The 18,295-nt window shown below is 42.9% G+C and overlaps 1 protein-coding gene and 1 long non-coding RNA gene across 2 annotated transcripts; both read right to left on the bottom strand.

Moving 5' to 3' along the window:
• Positions 1-783: 783 nt before the first annotated feature.
• LOC147445046 (uncharacterized) lies at positions 784-13,460 on the bottom strand. The gene is made up of 3 exons (XR_015190075.1): positions 13,288-13,460; positions 12,973-13,210; positions 784-1,042 (listed from the first exon to the last, which is right to left on the bottom strand). It is a non-coding gene; the product is annotated as an uncharacterized LOC147445046 (long non-coding RNA).
• Positions 13,461-14,405: 945 nt separating this feature from the next.
• Positions 14,406-15,815, bottom strand: LOC147445047 (MFS-type transporter clz9-like). The gene has a single exon (XM_086527523.1). It carries the CDS (start codon positions 15,348-15,350, stop codon positions 14,406-14,408), a length of 945 nt encoding a protein of 314 aa, XP_086383649.1. The 5' UTR covers positions 15,351-15,815.
• Between the last annotated feature and the right edge of the window lie 2,480 nt (positions 15,816-18,295).

Genomic DNA, 18,295 nt, shown 5'->3' on the forward strand with positions numbered 1-18,295 from the left:
CCGTACCCTGTCTTAAGTTTAAAGATGTCTGTTTTCTAAAAGAATGCTTTCAATATTGTGTTCAAGGAATTACTATGATGGAACGTTAAAAGAAACCGTTATTTTAAATGTTAAAACAATGTGATAGTAACTAGAAAATAATTGAATCATGTGTGAGTGCGGGGTGGTAAGTGGGTATTGACTAAGGTTGTTAATCAAGGCCGGGTGGACCTGATTAGTCAGGTAGTTATCTATCCCTGCGCACTAAAACGTTTAGAAAACTTCTTCACTTGGAAGAGGAGTCCACCAGCGACGGCTGTGCCCTCACATCTATTAGGGGGAAAAAAGCGTTGGTTGAGGATACCTTAGCCCAATTGTGGCAGTTATAGGGCCGAAATAGTTTTTTTTAACTTTTACTACGTTGTCCGGTTTCCGCTGCGAGACACCCTCTTCTTGCTTCCACGCGCCTGCGGGTCGAGCTTCGTCCTTAGCTGACAAATCTTGTTAGGTGAGTTCTCGCTGTGCTAACAACCATCGCGGCGTATCCGCCAACACCAGTCCACCTCTTTTCTCAATTTCCAAGCGCGCGCGCGCACACACACACACACACACAGCTAGACTATGACACACACACACACACACACAACATACAATTAACATAGACAAGATTGTAAGAGTGTGTAAGAGAATTGTAAGGGATAGAGACTTGATTAAAGAGTACACAACAAATAAAGCATAGCATAAGAGAGTAGAGAAGAGAATATGCAAGAGAAACGCTTAAATCTAGCCCCAAACTCCATGGCACCTCTCTTGTGGATTTGGTATCTAATATATTATTTGTGAGTTTAAGGTGTCAAAAAGTGAGGCCCCTCTTTTACACCCACTTCACTTTTGTAAATGAGTGAAGCTTATTAGTTCTTGCATGACCCATAAGATAGGTTCCCACTACAATTATTTACAGAGCCATAGTGGCTTAATAGAATGAAATTCTAAAATACTGTGCGAAAATAAAATGGCCAAGAGTAATTGTCGATGCCTCTTCATCAACTCCCCGCATTCCACTCTACAAAACCATCATCATCAACTCGGTTAGAAAAATAAATAGACAACACATAATTAACCATTACGCCAACTATCCCAATTGCAGTTAACCACTATAACAGGAGGGTGCCCAGTCTCGTAACATCCTTGCCACCAGGGATAGCAACCGTCCTCAGTTACTCAATAGAAAATCAACTGGACCGTGAGTGATGGAAATTGTGGAGAAGGTCGAGGAAGTTGCCAAAAAACTTTTCAGGCATCCATTTGGCACCCTCCCTTAAAAGTCAAAAGGTAACGGTTATAAACCATGCCAGTGCATGTAGTGGTGGTGTCGTGATCAACTATTTTGTTAGGATGAGTTACTCTTCTTGGTCTACTACAAGTGAAGGTGGGTCTTCATAAATGTGATGTGTAGGTAGGGGTCCTCGGAATGGTCGTAAAAGACTAATGTGAAATGCATTGTGAATGTGCCAATATGCAAGTAGGTCTAAACGTAAAGAAACATCATTGATGATAGCTGAAATTTTAAAAGGTCCATAAAAACCAAGAGCAAGCTTAACAAAGACATTGGTATCAACACTTTTGATCCTGTTTTTTTCAATGCGAAGTAAAACATAATCACCTTCTTTGAATTGGTGTACCTTGTGGTGCTTGTTAGCATGCTTAGTGTAAAGTTCTTGTGAGTGTTCAATGAAAGAATGCACACTTGCATAAATATCATGAAATTCAGTAGTAAAATCATCAGTGGGTAGGCACAACCTTAGAAAGACCTGAAGCAGGAGTAGGAAGAGAGTGAATATACACAATGTCAAATGGAGATTTACCTGTGGCAGTGTGAGCGGTGTTGTTATATGAAAATTGTAGAATATGCAGGTAATCATCCCATTTCTTAGGCTAAGAAGAAACATAATCCTTTAGCAAATCAATAATAGTGCGGTTGGTGACTTTGGTTTGACCATTAGATTCAGGATGAAAGGCAAAAGTGAAGTCAAGTGTAGTGCTAAGATTTTCAAACACAGTAGTCTAAAAAGCACTACAGAATTTTGTATCTCGATCAGAAATAATGACTCTAGGCAAACCATGATGTGGGAAAACAGTCTTAAGAAACAAAAGTGTAGCTTGTGATACCGGTTTAGCCGCACCGCCCTCTAGCCCGACCAAAGAAACTGAAGTTTGGCCGGTTTTTGAAACCAAGGCCGTAGGAATCAACCCATTCGGGGAGTCGGAGGTAAAAACAAAAAATAAAATGTTTTTTTGTATTATTATCGTCGTCACCAACTCGCGCGCGTGAGGTAGGCCGCCGAGCCTCCTTTTGGCACACACTTTTCCTCTCATATTTTATTTTCCCTCTCTCTCTCTTCCACCAAGCCCTACAGGGCGCATAAAATATCACACACTCTCTCTCCCTCTGGCGGGCCACCATGATTTACAAAAGTCTCCCTCTCTCCCTTCCATTATTCATATTAGCTCAAATATTCTCTCTCTCTTACCCCTCCTCATTCGTCCATACTTCCCCCCCGGCAGGCCGCGATATCACCCTCTCCAACTCCCCTCTAGTCCACACCCCCTCGATCTCACTCTCCCCTCCCTTTATCCCCCTTTTCTTTCTCCTACTGGTGGGCCACCACTCTTCCAAGATCTCTCTCCCTAGTCTCTCTCTCTCTCTCTCTCTCTCTCTCTCTCGTTTTTACACTCTCCCGCTCTCTGTGTGAACGGCCCGAAGGTGCTGTACAAAATATCTCTATCTCTTAAACACACCCTCCCCTCACCCCTCAGCTCTCGCTCTCCCCATCACTCTAGCTAACTCTCTAACACTCTCTCTCTCTCTCTCTCTCTCTCTCTCTCTCTCTCTCTCTCTCTCTCTCTCTCTCTCTCTCTGTGTGTGTGTGTCAGGCCCTGCGGCCGCAGCGACAATTCACTCTCACTCTCTACCTAGACACACCACACACCACCTTGTTGACACACACACACACACTTGTATACTGTGCATATGAAGAAAAACTCACAAAAAAACCCCCCTTCCTCCCCCCCCCCCCCCCCCCCCCCCCCCCCCTCCCCTCCTTTTTTAGACTCCTGCTGCCTGGACCATACTAGGTCAAAAAAAAAAAAAATAATTACTACCGGGGGCCAAGCCCTTTACTAAGTAATGATGCTCTGTCGAGCGTGATCAATGGATACTGCCCTCAGGGAGTAGCGAAGGTGGCCCTCATCCGCCCCCCAGTCTGTTGATCTCTATTGAAAACTATAGGCGGGGTACTCGATGATGTATCTCCTACTCATGGTGAAGCGTGGCCTTCCTCTCTCGAGTCCGTGACAGTGCACAAGGGAAAGGCTTGCCTCCTCCTACTATAAAAATAGGTGAGGGCGCATCTCTTCCCCTCACTTAGCTATATTGGGTGTGTTGAGTCATTTTGTGAAACACTTCCTGTCTGCTTGCCACTACCAAGGAGAATGGAGCTCTCCTCGGAGGTGACTCAGGTGCTCAATCCCTCCTCTACTGAGTTTACTGTTTTTCTACACCGTTTGTTACACATACTAAAGGTTTTTTCCTACCTCTTGCTTGGTAAGAATATGCATACTATATAGGCTTGTTTTTTGTTTTGGGCTTCTTGCAAAAACTGAGCAGATTAGCACTTGCTGCTGATAGTCTTAAAAGGCTGGATATAGTGAAAAACAAGGATTGGAGCATCCCTGCCATATGCATAAGAAATGGCTCCTGACCTAGAACTTGTTGGGCCGACTTTTTGGCTTACTATAGGCTATGTCAATTAGTGCAGGTGCATATACTTTCAAAACTTGAATGGTTTTTTGTTTGCTAAAAGCCTAGACACTATGGGGGGCCGTGGGCCTCTTGTGCATAAAAAATGATCATGGTCTGCATAATGGGGTGGCCTTAGGGCGGCAATAGTTCTGCGTGTGCATGAATGACAGTAGATGTTGGAGAGTATGTGGTGATGAAGTATGAAGGGTGGTTTGATGGCCGTTCAGGCTTCTGTTGGGTAAGAAGCAAAAGGCGGGCTGTTACTATATACCGACTGTGTAAATGGTTGCTACAAGGGATTATGGCCAATGGGCCACTTGGTGAAAACAAACAGCAGGTTGTTGTCGCTCTCTCTTTTTGTCTTCCGTAATTAACTAGTTGCTTAGTATAATTTGGAACTCATATGCCGGACATTGCATATGGGAATAACTTGACATCTTTTTCCGAAGGTATTTATATAGTAGCACATTCTTCTAAACTTTTGAAATAAGCCATGGTTGGCATGACCAAACACTATTGGTCAAGATAATAGATAATGACTCTTTGGATAAAGAAGGTAAGTGGATATTTTTTGGCTTGGGTATAGCCTCCAAGCTTTCTGGCAAGAAAATGATAAAGTTCTTTACTACTCCCATCTTTTCTTATTAGTTGGTGTAAAAAAACGAGGCATCTATAACCCCTGGTTAAACAAAAAATATCGGATCTCACATGTTTTTGTACCTTTGATACCATGGGTTCTACTGATTGAAGAAAGGTAAGTATATAGCTGCTTCTTTATACATAGTCACTAAGTGGTGGCTCTTGGTGTTACCTTTGATGGACTCCACCATAGTTTAAAAAGGAATATGAAAAACTGCTAACATAATGAATAAATTAGCTTGTCTAAAGTAATTAAAACCTATAAGATGGACATGGATAACAACTGATAGAGTCCATTGATACCTGTAAAACACATCCAAGGCTAACAGAATTGTTGTCTTGTTTGGATGGATGCAGGTAAGGACTCTATCTTATCTTGGATGGCTTTCTTTTCTTTGGCAAGCAACCTTTCTATAATGAATTACTCACTGAGGAACTAGGAAGTTCTCCTATTTCTAATTTTACTGAAAGAGGATCTCTTTCCTACAATCATTGTACCTAAATAATTCTAATACTGAGTTATTTTTGTACATATCAGTTCATTTATTCCTTGGCCAGCTGTCTTTGAATGTAAAAATTCAATTATGTCTTATTAGTTAAGATTTAAACAGCTCCACACACATCCTATACATAAGGTTTCTTCTTTTTGGGAAAACCGGGATGCTGGCCTAGATATTTTCTTAGGAATGGAGCTCTAAATTGGACCCACAATCGATAAATCCTTCATTGGTAGATTGGTGTTAGGTGGCCCCCTTTAAACTCTTTTTCCTGGTTCCCTGCTCACGGCTACCATAGTCTCTGACTTTTGCCGGTTGAAGGTTTGCAAGACCAAGTATACTTTACTATTTAGACACTTTTTGCTAATCTTTATGTCACTTTTTTTAGGAGTGCTCACGCTATAGATTGACAGCTTGCATGAGCACTAATCACAACCCTAAGAATCATGCAAAGATTCTTGATCAGATTAAGCTTTACATTAAAAAACAAATACCAAAGGATGCCTTGGCTTCTAGAATTAGACCTTTCCTTGCTAGAAAAGCCAAACTATGTACTACATACTATGGCAAGAAAAAGTAAACCTGACCTCACTGTTTTTGCAGACTCTGGTCTTATCTCAAGGATTGGAACTCACCTCAGAGCCCCTCTCTGTGGCTTCATCTCTTGTCCTCAGATGTATAAGCAGTTTGGATGCTTCACAACTTATTTATGATTCAGCTCTTGTCTTGGATAAAAAACTGTCTATCTTGCATATGTTGTCATTTAATGACTGGGTAAAAATTATGGCTACACTGGACAAGGCCTCCCTAGAAGTAATTAACTTATTGACCCAATATATTTCCCAACTTCCAGTCCTTGCTACACAATATCAGTAAGAGCTTGCTCAGTTTTCCTCTTCAGGAGCTGAGCTGTCAAACTTCCTTAGGAAAATTTGTGGGCTTAACCCCTCATTTGTCTGCACCACAAATAACCCCTCCATCCCTCCAGTTGGAGGAATATTCTATAGAGATAGTGCTGCACTAGAGGCAGTAAAAGAATTCCAAAACAATCTTTGTTCCCTCAATGATGTCAAGCTCCTGGAGATGGTACCAAACATCTCTAAAGTGTTTCATGTCTTACCAATAAGACAAATAGAAATTGAATCTCTCGGAGTTGATCATCAACTATGGGTTCTACCGAACAAGGCTTTCCTTGCCCCCATTCTTAGTGAAACCTGGGTGTACTTGGCCAATCTCCCAGCCTCAACAGTAGAAGACTGTAAACTCAAGATTCTCAAAGGCGGACACTTCTTGGACAAGGGAGAACTAATTAAATCACCCTTTAACCTCCACCTCATCGACCACTCCAAATGCCCCTCAAATTCTTGATTGTACATATGTACTAAAGGAAGTATGGAATTTGCAAAAAGCAACCCGGATTTCTACACAGAGTCTATCTGGAATACCTTCCGCCCCTATGTAAAATGTGGTTGCAGGTTTTTGGACCCCAAAACTACCTGTGAATCAAGCATCATGTGGTTTGACCATGCAATATGGTTTATCCTCAACCACTTGGATCTGTTATTTCCAAAAAAAACCTGTCGACTTTCATCTGTCCCTCATCTGTTCTTGGCTTGGCGGATAGGCTAAGCAAATTGTGACTGCACAAATTTGTTGGGGTATAAAGCCCAATGTGGTCGCCCAGGTAAGTGGGCGGGCCGCCAGGTATGTACACATATTCTTTTGTAAAAACCTAATAAGAACTCGCTATGCTCTACACATTACAGTAGAGCGAGTTCACCATATAGTCGTGCTCTTCTTCTCGCACTCTCTCTCGCGTCGCACTTCCGCTCGTACTCCTTCAATTGGTATCAGAGCTCAGATCGAGGCTCGGGGCAGCACTGCAGAAGGCTAGAGTCACAAGCTCAGATTGGAGTGAAATTCAACAGGCAAAGACACGGCACCCAAAGGGCTTGGTGTGCTCAGAATTTCATTCTGAGGTCATCTCGGCCACCGTTTGGCTTCGACAAAGGTCTGCGCAGGCCATTTTCGACTACGTGGTCTCAGCGGGTGCAGATCCGACTCTGCAAATTTGGGGTTTTCGGCCTACGACTGCAGGTGTTGAGGATATCGACACTCCCAGAGTGTTGATTTGTGGTTGTCTACACATCGAAGGACGGCTAACAGTTCTTGGAGGCGTGTCACATACGACACGGGCGCATCTACACACAGACTGTAGGCGACATCCACTAGTTCATCAGGTAGCTTGTGTTTGCTGCTTGATATTCCAGATTTCATCCTGACATTGCAGGTACTTCCACATGGGATGTATTGTCAAAGATGATGTATGTCTGTTGAGGGTTTGCTGGCTGTGAGTCACGCAGCAAACAACCGCCGCAGCGGTTACAACATACAATGGGAAATTTGTGGATGTATGACTTTGTGGGAAGTCTATGTACTGTCAGATTTACTGCAGCCTTTGTTGAGGGTCGAGGGAGGTTTTATTGAGCTGGGGGAATCTCGAATGTTGAGATCCTTTCGGTGATACAGGTCTTGGAGGGATCCCTCGAGCACCCTTAGATAGGCAGCTAGGATGTATTGACTGTGAGTTAGACAGTTGGGATTGCATCTTTGCTTTACTGCCGTTGAGGCATTGTCACAGTCTATGCTTACAGGACACTGACAGGACAGTGAGAGACAGTACAGGTGCAGGACAGGTTTACCCGCAGCTTACAGTGTCAGAGAGACAGTGTTTTTTGAGTTGTTTTTTGGTCTGTTTTTTAGTACACCAGAGCCATTTTACAAAGGAGACTCTGCCAAAATTTCTGCAAAATCTGAAGCTTTCTTGGTTCATTTGACAGGTTGATATTGGTTTAGAGGTCACTTTACAGGGGAAACTCTGCCGAATTTTTCCCAGAAAAGTAAACTACTGTGAAGCGTAGCTATGGCTGGATCACAGGACACTGCTCTTTACAATATCAAGAAGTTGGATGGAACCAATTTCCCATTGTGGAAGAAGCAGATTTGGCACGTGTTGGTACAAAAGAAGAAGATTAAACCTATAAAGCTCAAGGGGATAAAACCAGAAGATATGGACGAAGATGAATGGAGCAAAATGGATGAATTGGCACTTTCTACCATTATGCTGACTTTGGCAGAAAGCGTTTACTTCAATGTAGCAGATGAGATGTCGGCTTATCAAGCATGGTTAAAGCTGAGTGATCTTTATGAGAAGCAGAGTGCAGCTTCACAGGTATATTGCCTTAAGAAGCTTGTTGACTTGAAGATAAAAGAAAGGACACCTATGTCCAATCATCTGAATGAATTCAACAAAATCTACAGTCAGTTGTCAGCTCAAGGTGTCAAGTTTGATGAACCTGTTAGAGCTATGTTCCTGTTGATCACATTGCCGGAAAGTTGGGACACTTTTCGCACAACTTTGAGTAATTCTGCACCTCCAGATGGTTTGAACATAGCAGGTGTAGAAAGAAGTCTGCTTACTGAAGAAACCAATAGAAAGACAATGGACAAAGGCAAAGGAACAGCCTTAGTTGTCAGGGGAAGGACCAAAGAAAACTACAAAGGTGGAAAGAGGAATCAGTCTCGTAGCAAGTCTCGCAGTGCTAAAGGCAAGAGTGACATAGAATGCTACCATTGTGGCAAGAAGGGTCACAAGAAAAGAGACTGCAGAGAATGGAAAGCAGAAAAAGACAAAGAGAAAGCTGAAGACCATGGTGAGAAGAACAAGTCCTCAGTGAAGATTCAAGAAATAAATGTGACAAACACTGTTGCACAGGATGACAGTCTAGTGTCAGGAGACATCTACTTCTTGAAGAATACAATGGACTCAGCTCTTCTTACAGCATCTGATGGAAATGCACTGAGTGACTGTATAGACTTAGGGGCATCACTTCATGTGTCTCCAAACAAGGAGTGGTTTACTTCTTATGTGACCACTAAAGATCATGTTCGGCTAGGCAATGGGCAGACATGTGAGATCTTAGGTGTTGGAGATGTTCAATTGAAGTTTCAGAATGGCTCTTCTTTCACGCTGAAGAATGTGAGACATGTTCTCGCAACTACAAAGAGCTTGATCAGCACAGGTTTACTTGATGGTGCTGGCTACGTCACCACTTTTGGACAGAACATGTGGAAGATATCCAAGGGTTCTATGACAGTAGCACATGGAGTAAAGTCTGGAGGACTTTACATGATTTATGTATCAAATGTCTCTAAAAATATAATCAATGTAACCGAGCAGCCGAACGTTTCTTTGTGGCATAGCCGGTTAGGACATATGTCCAAGAAGGGAATGGAAAATCTTGTCTCGTTCTGGTTATTTTCCTGGCTTTTCATTTAATGATTTTGAATTCTGTGAACATTGTCTGTATGGTAAGCAAACACAGCAGCCACATAAGCATAGAAGCAGTAGAAGAGATACACAGTTGGCACTTGTTCATAGTGATTTGTGTGGACCTATGCCTAACCTATCTCTAGGGGGAGCTTCTTACTTTATGACATTTATAGATGATTACTCGAGGAAAGTATGGGTTTAATTTCTCAAGCAGAAGGATGAAGCGTTTAGTGTTTTCAAAACGTTTGTGACACTTGTGGAGAATCAGAGTGGCAAGAAGCTTAAATGCTTACGCACTGACAATGGTGGAGAGTATGTTTCAAAGGCCTTTCAGGACTTTTGTGAGTCAAAAGGTATAAAACGTGAACTTACTGCTCCTTACAATCCTCCTCAAAATGGTTTTGCTGAGAGGATGAATAGGACCATACAAGAGAAGGTCAGAAGTATGTTGTCTAATGCACAACTGCCAAATGGGTTTTGGGCTGAAGTTGTATCAACAGCTGTTCATCTTGTAAATAGATCTCCTAGCAAGGTTTTGCAGAAGGATTCAGTGCCAGAGATGGTATGGTCAGGCAAAATGCCCTCATACAAGCATCTCAGAGTCTTTGGCTGTGAGGCATATACTCACATTCCAAAAGAATTTAGGAACAAACTTGAGCCAAAGAGTAGAAAGTGCATCTTTCTAGTCTATGGTAATTCTGGTGAGATAGGGTACAGACTTTGGGATCCCGAATCCAGAAAGGTTGTCCGCAGTAATGATGTTCACTTTAATGAATCCAAATATCATTCTAAACCAGAGAGGGTTGAGGAGATTAGAAGAGTTGTCTTCCAAGAAGATGGACCTGCACATGTAAGACAAAATGTCAGGGCTCAAGAGGAGCAAGGACAGGATAGAGTGGAACCACAAGTTGTGCTGAGCCTGAGCCACCTATTGTGCGTAGATCTGGACGTGTCACGCGACCTCCTGATAGGTTTGTTCCATCTATGAACTATGTCATGTTGATTGATTGCAATGAGCCTTCATGTTACAAGGAAGCAGTGCAAATGAAGGACTCCGGGAATTGGCAATTGGCCATGCAGTCAGAGATGACAGCTCTGCATAAAAACCAGACATGGAAGCTAATTAAATTACCACGGGCAAAAAGGCTCTACCCTGTAAATGGGTTTACAGGTATAAGATCACCGCTCATGATAGTCAGCCAAAGTACAAAGCAAGGCTTGTTGCCAAGGGCTTTAAGCAAGAACAAGGCATTGACTTTGATGAAGTCTTCTCTCCGGTGGTCAAGATGACTACATTGAGATGCTTTCTTGCATTGGTTGCCATATTAGATTTGGTGTTGCACCAAATGGATGTCAAGACAGCGTTCTTGCATGGTGATTTAGATGTGGAAATTTACATGCAGCAGCCAGAAGGGTTTGTTGAGAAAGGCAAGGAAGATTGGGTATGCCAGTTGTTAAAGAGTTTTTATGGCTTAAAACAATCACCGAGGGCATGGTACCATAAATTCCACAAGTTTATGCTTTCTCAAGGCTACAAACGTAGTGAGTTTGATCACTGTCTATATACAAAGAAGGCTAAGGATGGTAGTTGGCTGATCCTTATTTTGTATGTGGATGACATGTTGATTGCTGGCAAGCACTTGGAAGAAATTTCAGCTTTGAAGTCAAAGATGGAAAAATCGTTTGACGTGAAAGACATGGGTGAGACAAGTCATATACTTGGTATGCGCATTGAGAGAGACAGATCAAAGAAGTTGATTTGGTTATCTCAAACAGAGTATATTGACAAGGTTTTGCAACGTTTCAATATGGAGAAGGGAAAGGCATTGAGTGTTCCATTGCCACCATATGTGAAACTTAGCAAACAAGATTGTCCTGTGTCTGAGGAAGAACAGGCTGAAATGGATAAGATTCCATATGCGTCTGCAGTGGGTAGTTTGATGTATGCAATGATTGCTACTCGCCCAGACATTGCATTTGCAGTGGGAGTAGTAAGTCGATACATGTCAAACCCAGGCAAGAAACATTGGGAGGCAGTGAAAGGAATATTGAGATACCTGAAAGCTACAAAGAGTATGCGTATATGCTATGGGAGTCAAGAGCTAAGTGTAAAGGGTTTTACAGACTCAGATTATGCAGGTGACTTAGACAACCGAAGGTCTACGTCAGGGTATGTCTTTACATTGACTGGTGGAGCAGTATCATGGTGTTCTAGATTACAAGATTGTGCTACTCAGTCTACTACAGAGGCTGAATATGTTGCAGCATTAGAGGCATGCAAAGAATCAATTTGGCTTAATCGACTAGTAATAGATTTGGGAATCAAAGAAGAGATGCCCGTGTTATATTGTAATAGTCAAAGTGCTATACAATTGGCTCGCAATCCAATTTATCACTCAAAGACAAAGCATGTGGATGTAAAGTATCATTTTATCAGGGAAATGCTCGAGGATAAGCAACTTCAGCTTGTCAAAGTTCACACCACAGAAAATCCTGTTGATCTACTTACAAAAGGACTTCCCTCAAAGAGCTTTGCGCATTTTCGCAAGCAGTTAGGTGTAGGGTAGTACATCACTTCTCTACATCTCTTGTATATTAGCTTGTATACTAGCTTCTCTCACACTTAAAGTACCACATTGGACTTTAAGTGGGAGATTGTTGGGGTATAAAGCCCAATGTGGTCGCCCAGGTAAGTGGGCGGGCCGCCAGGTATGTACACATATTCTTTTGTAAAAACCTAATAAGAACTCACTATGCTCTACACATTACAGTAGAGCGAGTTCACCATATCATCGTGCTCTTCTTCTCGCACTCTCTCTCGCGTCGCACTTCCGCTCGTACTCCTTCACCCACTGATGTGCCAAGCTACTCTGATGTGGGTGCAAGCTAGGGCCAGTAGTGGGATGGACACTTGCCCCTAATATCTCCTTAAAGGATCAGTGAAAACCCACTAACGAAGGCACACGTGTCGGACATATTTGTATTTATGCGCATCCATCTGATAATGAAGGCCACTACCTACCTAGCCTCAGTCTTCGAGCTGCCGTAATGGTCGTGTACTGACCCTGCTCTCATGCTGCGTCCTAACCTGCATAATCGCCTTTGATTTTCGCGTCCTTTTTCAATCACCAGTGGTCAGCTGGATTCGAGCTCGCCATCATACCTGCAAAGCTTCAATGGCAGATACCGGGCAAGACCATCACCACTCAATCAAAAGGGAGAATTGGATGCTAGAAGGTGTTGTGGCACATGAGAGCCAAACTGTGCTTAGCTTGCTGGAGACAGCAACAAGCAATACAAGCAGGAAAACAGATTCTGATGAGTACGATCGACAGATTAGTGAGGTGTCACCAGTAAATGCAGTTGATCATCAGCATCATCATCTTAAAGAGACTCATAAAACTGTTGGAGCAAGGCGTCATCCCCTTGACTTTTTGCAGCAGCATAATCATTCTCAACATGGAGGCCTGCATCTTAACTGTGCTAGTCCCACATATATGGATCATGAAGCCTCAGATGCAGCGCTCTCTCTGCATTGCATGCAGGTCTTGAGGCCTCTGAACGAGTCCCTTTACACGACGGCTGACTTCATGAAAGACAGTTTTGTCTAGCCTCTGATCTCTTTGATCTCTCTCTCTCTCTCTCTCTCTCTCTCTCTCCACTGCCTCTGTCTCTCCCTCTCTTTCAAAATGAACGCTGGTAAAAGTTTTGGCGATAGGGACCTTCATCCATGTAAACTGCAGCGCTGAAGAAGATTTGTTTCTGCGCCTGGGCGCACAGTACTTTTGTTCCATTTTCATCGCAATGTAGTCAGTGGTCGCTCTTTGTTTTTTGAAGAAATTCTGAGGCTTCATGCCCACTCGAGCCCACACCCACACCCAGGTGCGGCCCCACCTGGTTTCGTGAGTGGTGATGGTCTTGCGGCCCCACCTTGTAGTAAAGCAGCATAGCCTTTTCCACCTGGGAAAGCTTGGATTTGACGCACATGACACAGAGTTGAACCAGGGTATTGTTTGAAATCAACTGACAACACCTACCTAGCAGGGAACAGAGCAGGAAGAAGAAGGCGACGCGTGTGCACAGTCAATGGTTGAACTGGAGAACGCAGATAAAATCGGAGGTTAAATCAGCTTGGACTGGCTCCTCCTCTTTCCTTTTTGTGGGTTTCTCTTTCTCCTCCTCTCTCCTTTTTTTGGGTTTCTCTTTCTGTTTTGACTAATGACATTGTTCGATGCAGGCAATGGTGGACAAGATTAGATGCAGGTGCTGACAACAAAACCTATTGTTGACATGGTGAGAACATTTGTTTCTCACTCAACAATCATAATGCTTGTCCTTCTTTGTCATCGTAAATACAAATTGTTTGGAAGCTTGCTGCTAATACACATAAACAATTTAAAAGATGTTGTAAGATATGCAAAATGTCATTCTTGTAATGAGTATAGTCAAACATTATCCGTGGTAAATACCTAGCACTACTATATCAAAGTGAAGGATTACAAAGGGGTGCCCAAAAACTTATGGATAGTTTGCTTTCAATAGCCAAAATCTGGCTGCAAAATCAGCAAGAGCTGTTCATAATGTTTGAAGTAGACTGGGTAAACTTGTAGCTAGTGTGGTGGTTGGCACAAAAGTTGTTGTTGCTGTCTTGATTGTCTAATCTTCTCCAATCAATGTCGTCGTGCAAAAGCATGATATGGTTGGTCCACATGCAATGGTCGTAGATGTAAACCTTGGGTAGAGCCAGCTTCCCATAAGATTGACCGTAATTGCTGCTCAAACTGTTGTTGTTGAACCTCCCAAGCCCTTCTTGAAATCTGTGCGTGGTGTGCCTCTGTTCACCTTTGCCCAACAGCATCCCTATCTGCTTGTGTTTGCTGCTTTTTCTTCTCTTTTTCTAACTTTTTATCTTCCTTTGCTTTAGCAAGTTCATCTTTCTTTGCTGTTTTGGCCTTCATGCTTTCAATATATTGGTTTGAAGTGAGAATCAAGCTATTGGTGTAGTCAACAAATGCCTCGCGATGAACCTGCATGATGCACATCTCTGTTGCAGGGACTTGAAGAAGATTTATTATGCGATTCTGATCTTCGATCGCTTTGTTTTGAGCTAAAGAAGAGGGTGGGATGTTCTCATCAGCAAGTGGTTGATTTAAAGCTAGACTGGGTGTTGAAGTGGAGGCATTTTGATGATGAAAACTTTTTTTTGCTGGTTAGCTGCATGTGAAGTCGTGTGATGCCTGCGTGATTGTTCCCCAAGTTCCATGATGTCTTCTTGCTCTAGGAGCTGAGTGAAACTTAATTGATGTCTGACATCTGCTTGTGCAGCAAACATGCTTTCTTCAAATTGTGTTGCCATGTCATTCAAAGCCATAATGGCCTCATCCTCTATCTGATCTTGTAGTGGTGTAGTTGGCACTTGAGAAACCTCCTCTTCAATGACTTGCTCTGAATTGTCGATTAGGCTAATGTGGTTACATGGCATACCTTTGAAATCTACTGCAGATGGAATAAACGGCCAGATGCCGGTCGTCTCGAAGCCTGCCTTGATGTTTGATTCTGTGAAAGAGGTTTTGATAGCCTTTGCCACAATACTTGCCAATTCCGCTTTTGAAGCTTGTCGTGAGGTTGTTCTTCGCTGCCATATGTCTCTCTTTTTGCGAAACTGAACCTTCAATGACTTGAATACAGAAACGTCCAAGGGTTGTAATTTGTGTGAAGTATGTGCTGGTAATGTCATTATGTCAATTCCTGCTGCTTGTGCTTGTTCAACAACCTCTAGTGATACATGGTTGCCATGACCATCAAGTATTAATAGATGTCTGATGTCCTTTCCTATGCTTTTAGTGATTGCATTATCAAAATGTTGAAGCCATGCTTTGAAGAGTTCTCTTGTAATCCAAACCTTCTTTTGCATTGCCATTGCCGCTCCTTCTTCACAATCTTGAATGTGATTGCTTGTTATGCGGCTGCCTTTGAAAATGTAGTATGTTGGAATGGACTGTCCGGCAGCATTTACACAACACAATACAGTCATCCATTCTCTAGAGTCACATGTGATTGCATAGACAGATTTTACACCTTTCTTTGCCAGGACCTTCATCCCCCTGTCTCTGGAGCCTTGAAATCCTGTTTCGTCCACATCCCATATGTTGGTGGGTGGGTAGTTATGCTCATTGTAGAGTTTTTTTAGATTGTCATGGAGAGACTTTACTATTTATGGGCAAAATCGTGCGGCTCTTGATTGGTCCAGGCCCTCTGCTACTCTGAAGACTAGGGAAGGATGTCGCCTCCGAAAGCTATCCCACCAACTCTTTCATGGGATACCGTTTGAGAACAATGTGTGCCTTGTTTGACAGATTTCTACCACTTTGAGTCTCACATCCATAACTGATACGCCATGTCCGGCTTCGCCCTTCATGTAAATCCATTGAAGTAGAGCTTTCTCTTCGTCCTCCGACAGCTGCATTGGCGGACCTCGCTTCTTACTTTGAGTTCTTACTTCCTCCCAGTTTGAAATGGCAGTTCTGCTGATGCCAAACTGCAATGAGCATTTGTGTAAGGACATGCCACTCTCTTGCTTCAAGTGCTCTTGCCATGTCTTCTTCGGTCCATTGTGTGTGCTTTTTACTCCTTGCCGGCATGTTCGGAGACTCTTGGTTGTCTTCAGAAGCTAGATTTGTAGACCTTTCGACAGGCACTCTTGGTTGTGTTGACTGCTTTTTACTCCTTGCCGGCGTGTTCGGAGACTCTTGGTTGTCTCCACAAGCTAGTTTTGTAGACCTTTCGACAGGCACTCCTAGTTGTGTTGACTGCTTTGGCTTGGGGAATGTAGGTCTAGCCATGACAGCAAGAGGAGGTGTTTTCGCTGATTTGCGCTTTCGTGAACCGGCTTTAGGGTTTGGCTCGGCCACTCTCTTCTCTGTATTTTTGTCCAGTTTTGCTAAAGGGGTTGTCTTGTGCGATGCAGATCTTAAATCCTTGCTTGATGTGTTTGTGTGTATTGATCGACCAGGTATGGTTTGCTTTCTCCTTGCCATAGTGCTCCTGTATATTGAAGGCTGATAGGGAGTCAATACATGATAATGAGGTGAAAGACTTACATATGATGCATGATACATGAACCAGGAAACTTACATATGAGGTCAGTTAGAGGTTGTGCTCCTCGGGAGTGTCTTGGAGAAGATGATCGTACTCCTTTAATGAGAACTTGCGCTTGGGGGCTGAGGTTGAAGGATTTATTGCTGGACTGTTTGGTGTCGGAGTTGGAGTTGGAGTTGGCTTCGGAGTGGATGAAGTTGCAGCCTTGGGGGAAACGAATTGACCTTTCATGCGTGGTAGGTTGCACATAAAAACGGGCATTACGTGCACCCGCCCACAACAGCAAACACGGCCTCCATTCTTGTGAAGCAAGAGTGATGTACAAAGCAAGCCTTCAAGTGTCGGATGTCGCTCTATTAGACATGCCTTGCATTCACAAAGTGCGGGAGCAGCCATGAATAGTTCTGCTTCATTACCTGTTGCAAAGCCACCTTGTTAGGGGAGTTGTGGCATATACAGGACTTGTTGATTCCTCATATATATAGGATCCAGGCTTCATTACAGCAATTCAAAAAATCAACAGCAGGTAGAAGAATTAAGTGCCAGTCATGAGTGCTTTTGTAGATTGTATCGGTATGTATCTTCATCTAGGAAAGCTGTTTTCATGTAAAAATTAGCAGAGTCAGCAGTGTACAATGCTCAAGATTTCTGTGCATGGGCATGCTTGTTCCAGTAGGATTTTACAAAAGGTGTACTTCTCTGTGCACTTCAAGTGCTCAAACACTTCTTGTAAGATGAAAAAGACCAGGCATACAGGAGTCTTAATGACATACATTTAACAAGGATCAGATGTGACATCTACGCTTGCCAGCATGTTTCTTCGTCTACCTTATCTGATTAAGTTGTCCTGTTTTAACTGAACATACAAGGATTGATTTGCAAGCTTAAAATGATCGTACAAGGACATGGCACATCCTGCATATTAATGGGAGCTCCTTAACATTGCGAAATCTTGGATCTAATGAGTATAGTCACCTGTTCTTGCTCCTTTAAGTCATTCCATTCTCATAAAATCACCTTAAAATCTACGTCTAGTAGCAAAATGTTGGCAGAGCCTCATAACTAGTCATACCTCTAGTGATACATGGCTTCAGTACCTGTTTTGCAAAGCCACCTTGTAAGCTTGTTGTGGATTCGTGGAATAAGACTACTTGGTTCACTGGTTAAACAAGTGGAGACTTGCTAGTGCAGTTTAAGCAGGGTTTCTAATGTTTTCAGCTTGTGCAGGTTGTTCACATGGTTGCAGGTGTGTCATACACAGGAGGGTTTTATGGATGGTTTGCAGGTTTGGGATAAAGAAGGGCGAGACTGCTCTTTGAGGTGGTAGTGAAAGGGGATTGTTCAAGAGAGGGCTAAGGTTCTTAAAGAGAGGATGTGGTTATTGAATTTTCTGATTTGGATGCTTCTGATCGGCTGTGTTTGCTTGTTCCTGAGATTGCTTGCTCTCTGTACGTAATTGAGATGTTATAATTTTAACTGGGGTGGCCGATTTGCATTTGTGGTTAATGCTGACAGAGTGCTTATTGCAGGTTGTGGCTTATGAAGGCACAATGGTGGATATGATGAAGTGGGCGCCTCTCTAGATTCGGCATGGGTCTTCATGAGTCATGGGGAGTTGTGGAGGATTATGACGCGCGGTGGAGGGTGAAGTCAGTGGTGGCCCAAAACTTTTCTTATTCCTTTGCTGCTTATAATAAAAGCAGAAGGCCACGTTGTAAAAGTGTTCCCATTTTGGTTTTAATAGGAACTTTATTTGGCCTTTCCTTGTACCCAACATCTGTCCCACTACTGGTAACCGGACCCTTTACCCTAATATTGTGTCGTTTTCAATTTCAAAAATGCCGGTTGAGAGCAAGTAGAAAAGGAGAAATTCCACCCCAAAATAGAGAAAACTAGTGTAAAAACCCCAAAAAAATGACCTGATTTTCTAAAATTTCCTCCTGACAA

This window comes from Adiantum capillus-veneris, chromosome 13 (assembly GCF_014529385.1).
Source record: "Adiantum capillus-veneris isolate H3 chromosome 13, ASM1452938v2, whole genome shotgun sequence".
Lineage (NCBI taxonomy): Eukaryota > Viridiplantae > Streptophyta > Polypodiopsida > Polypodiales > Pteridaceae > Adiantum > Adiantum capillus-veneris.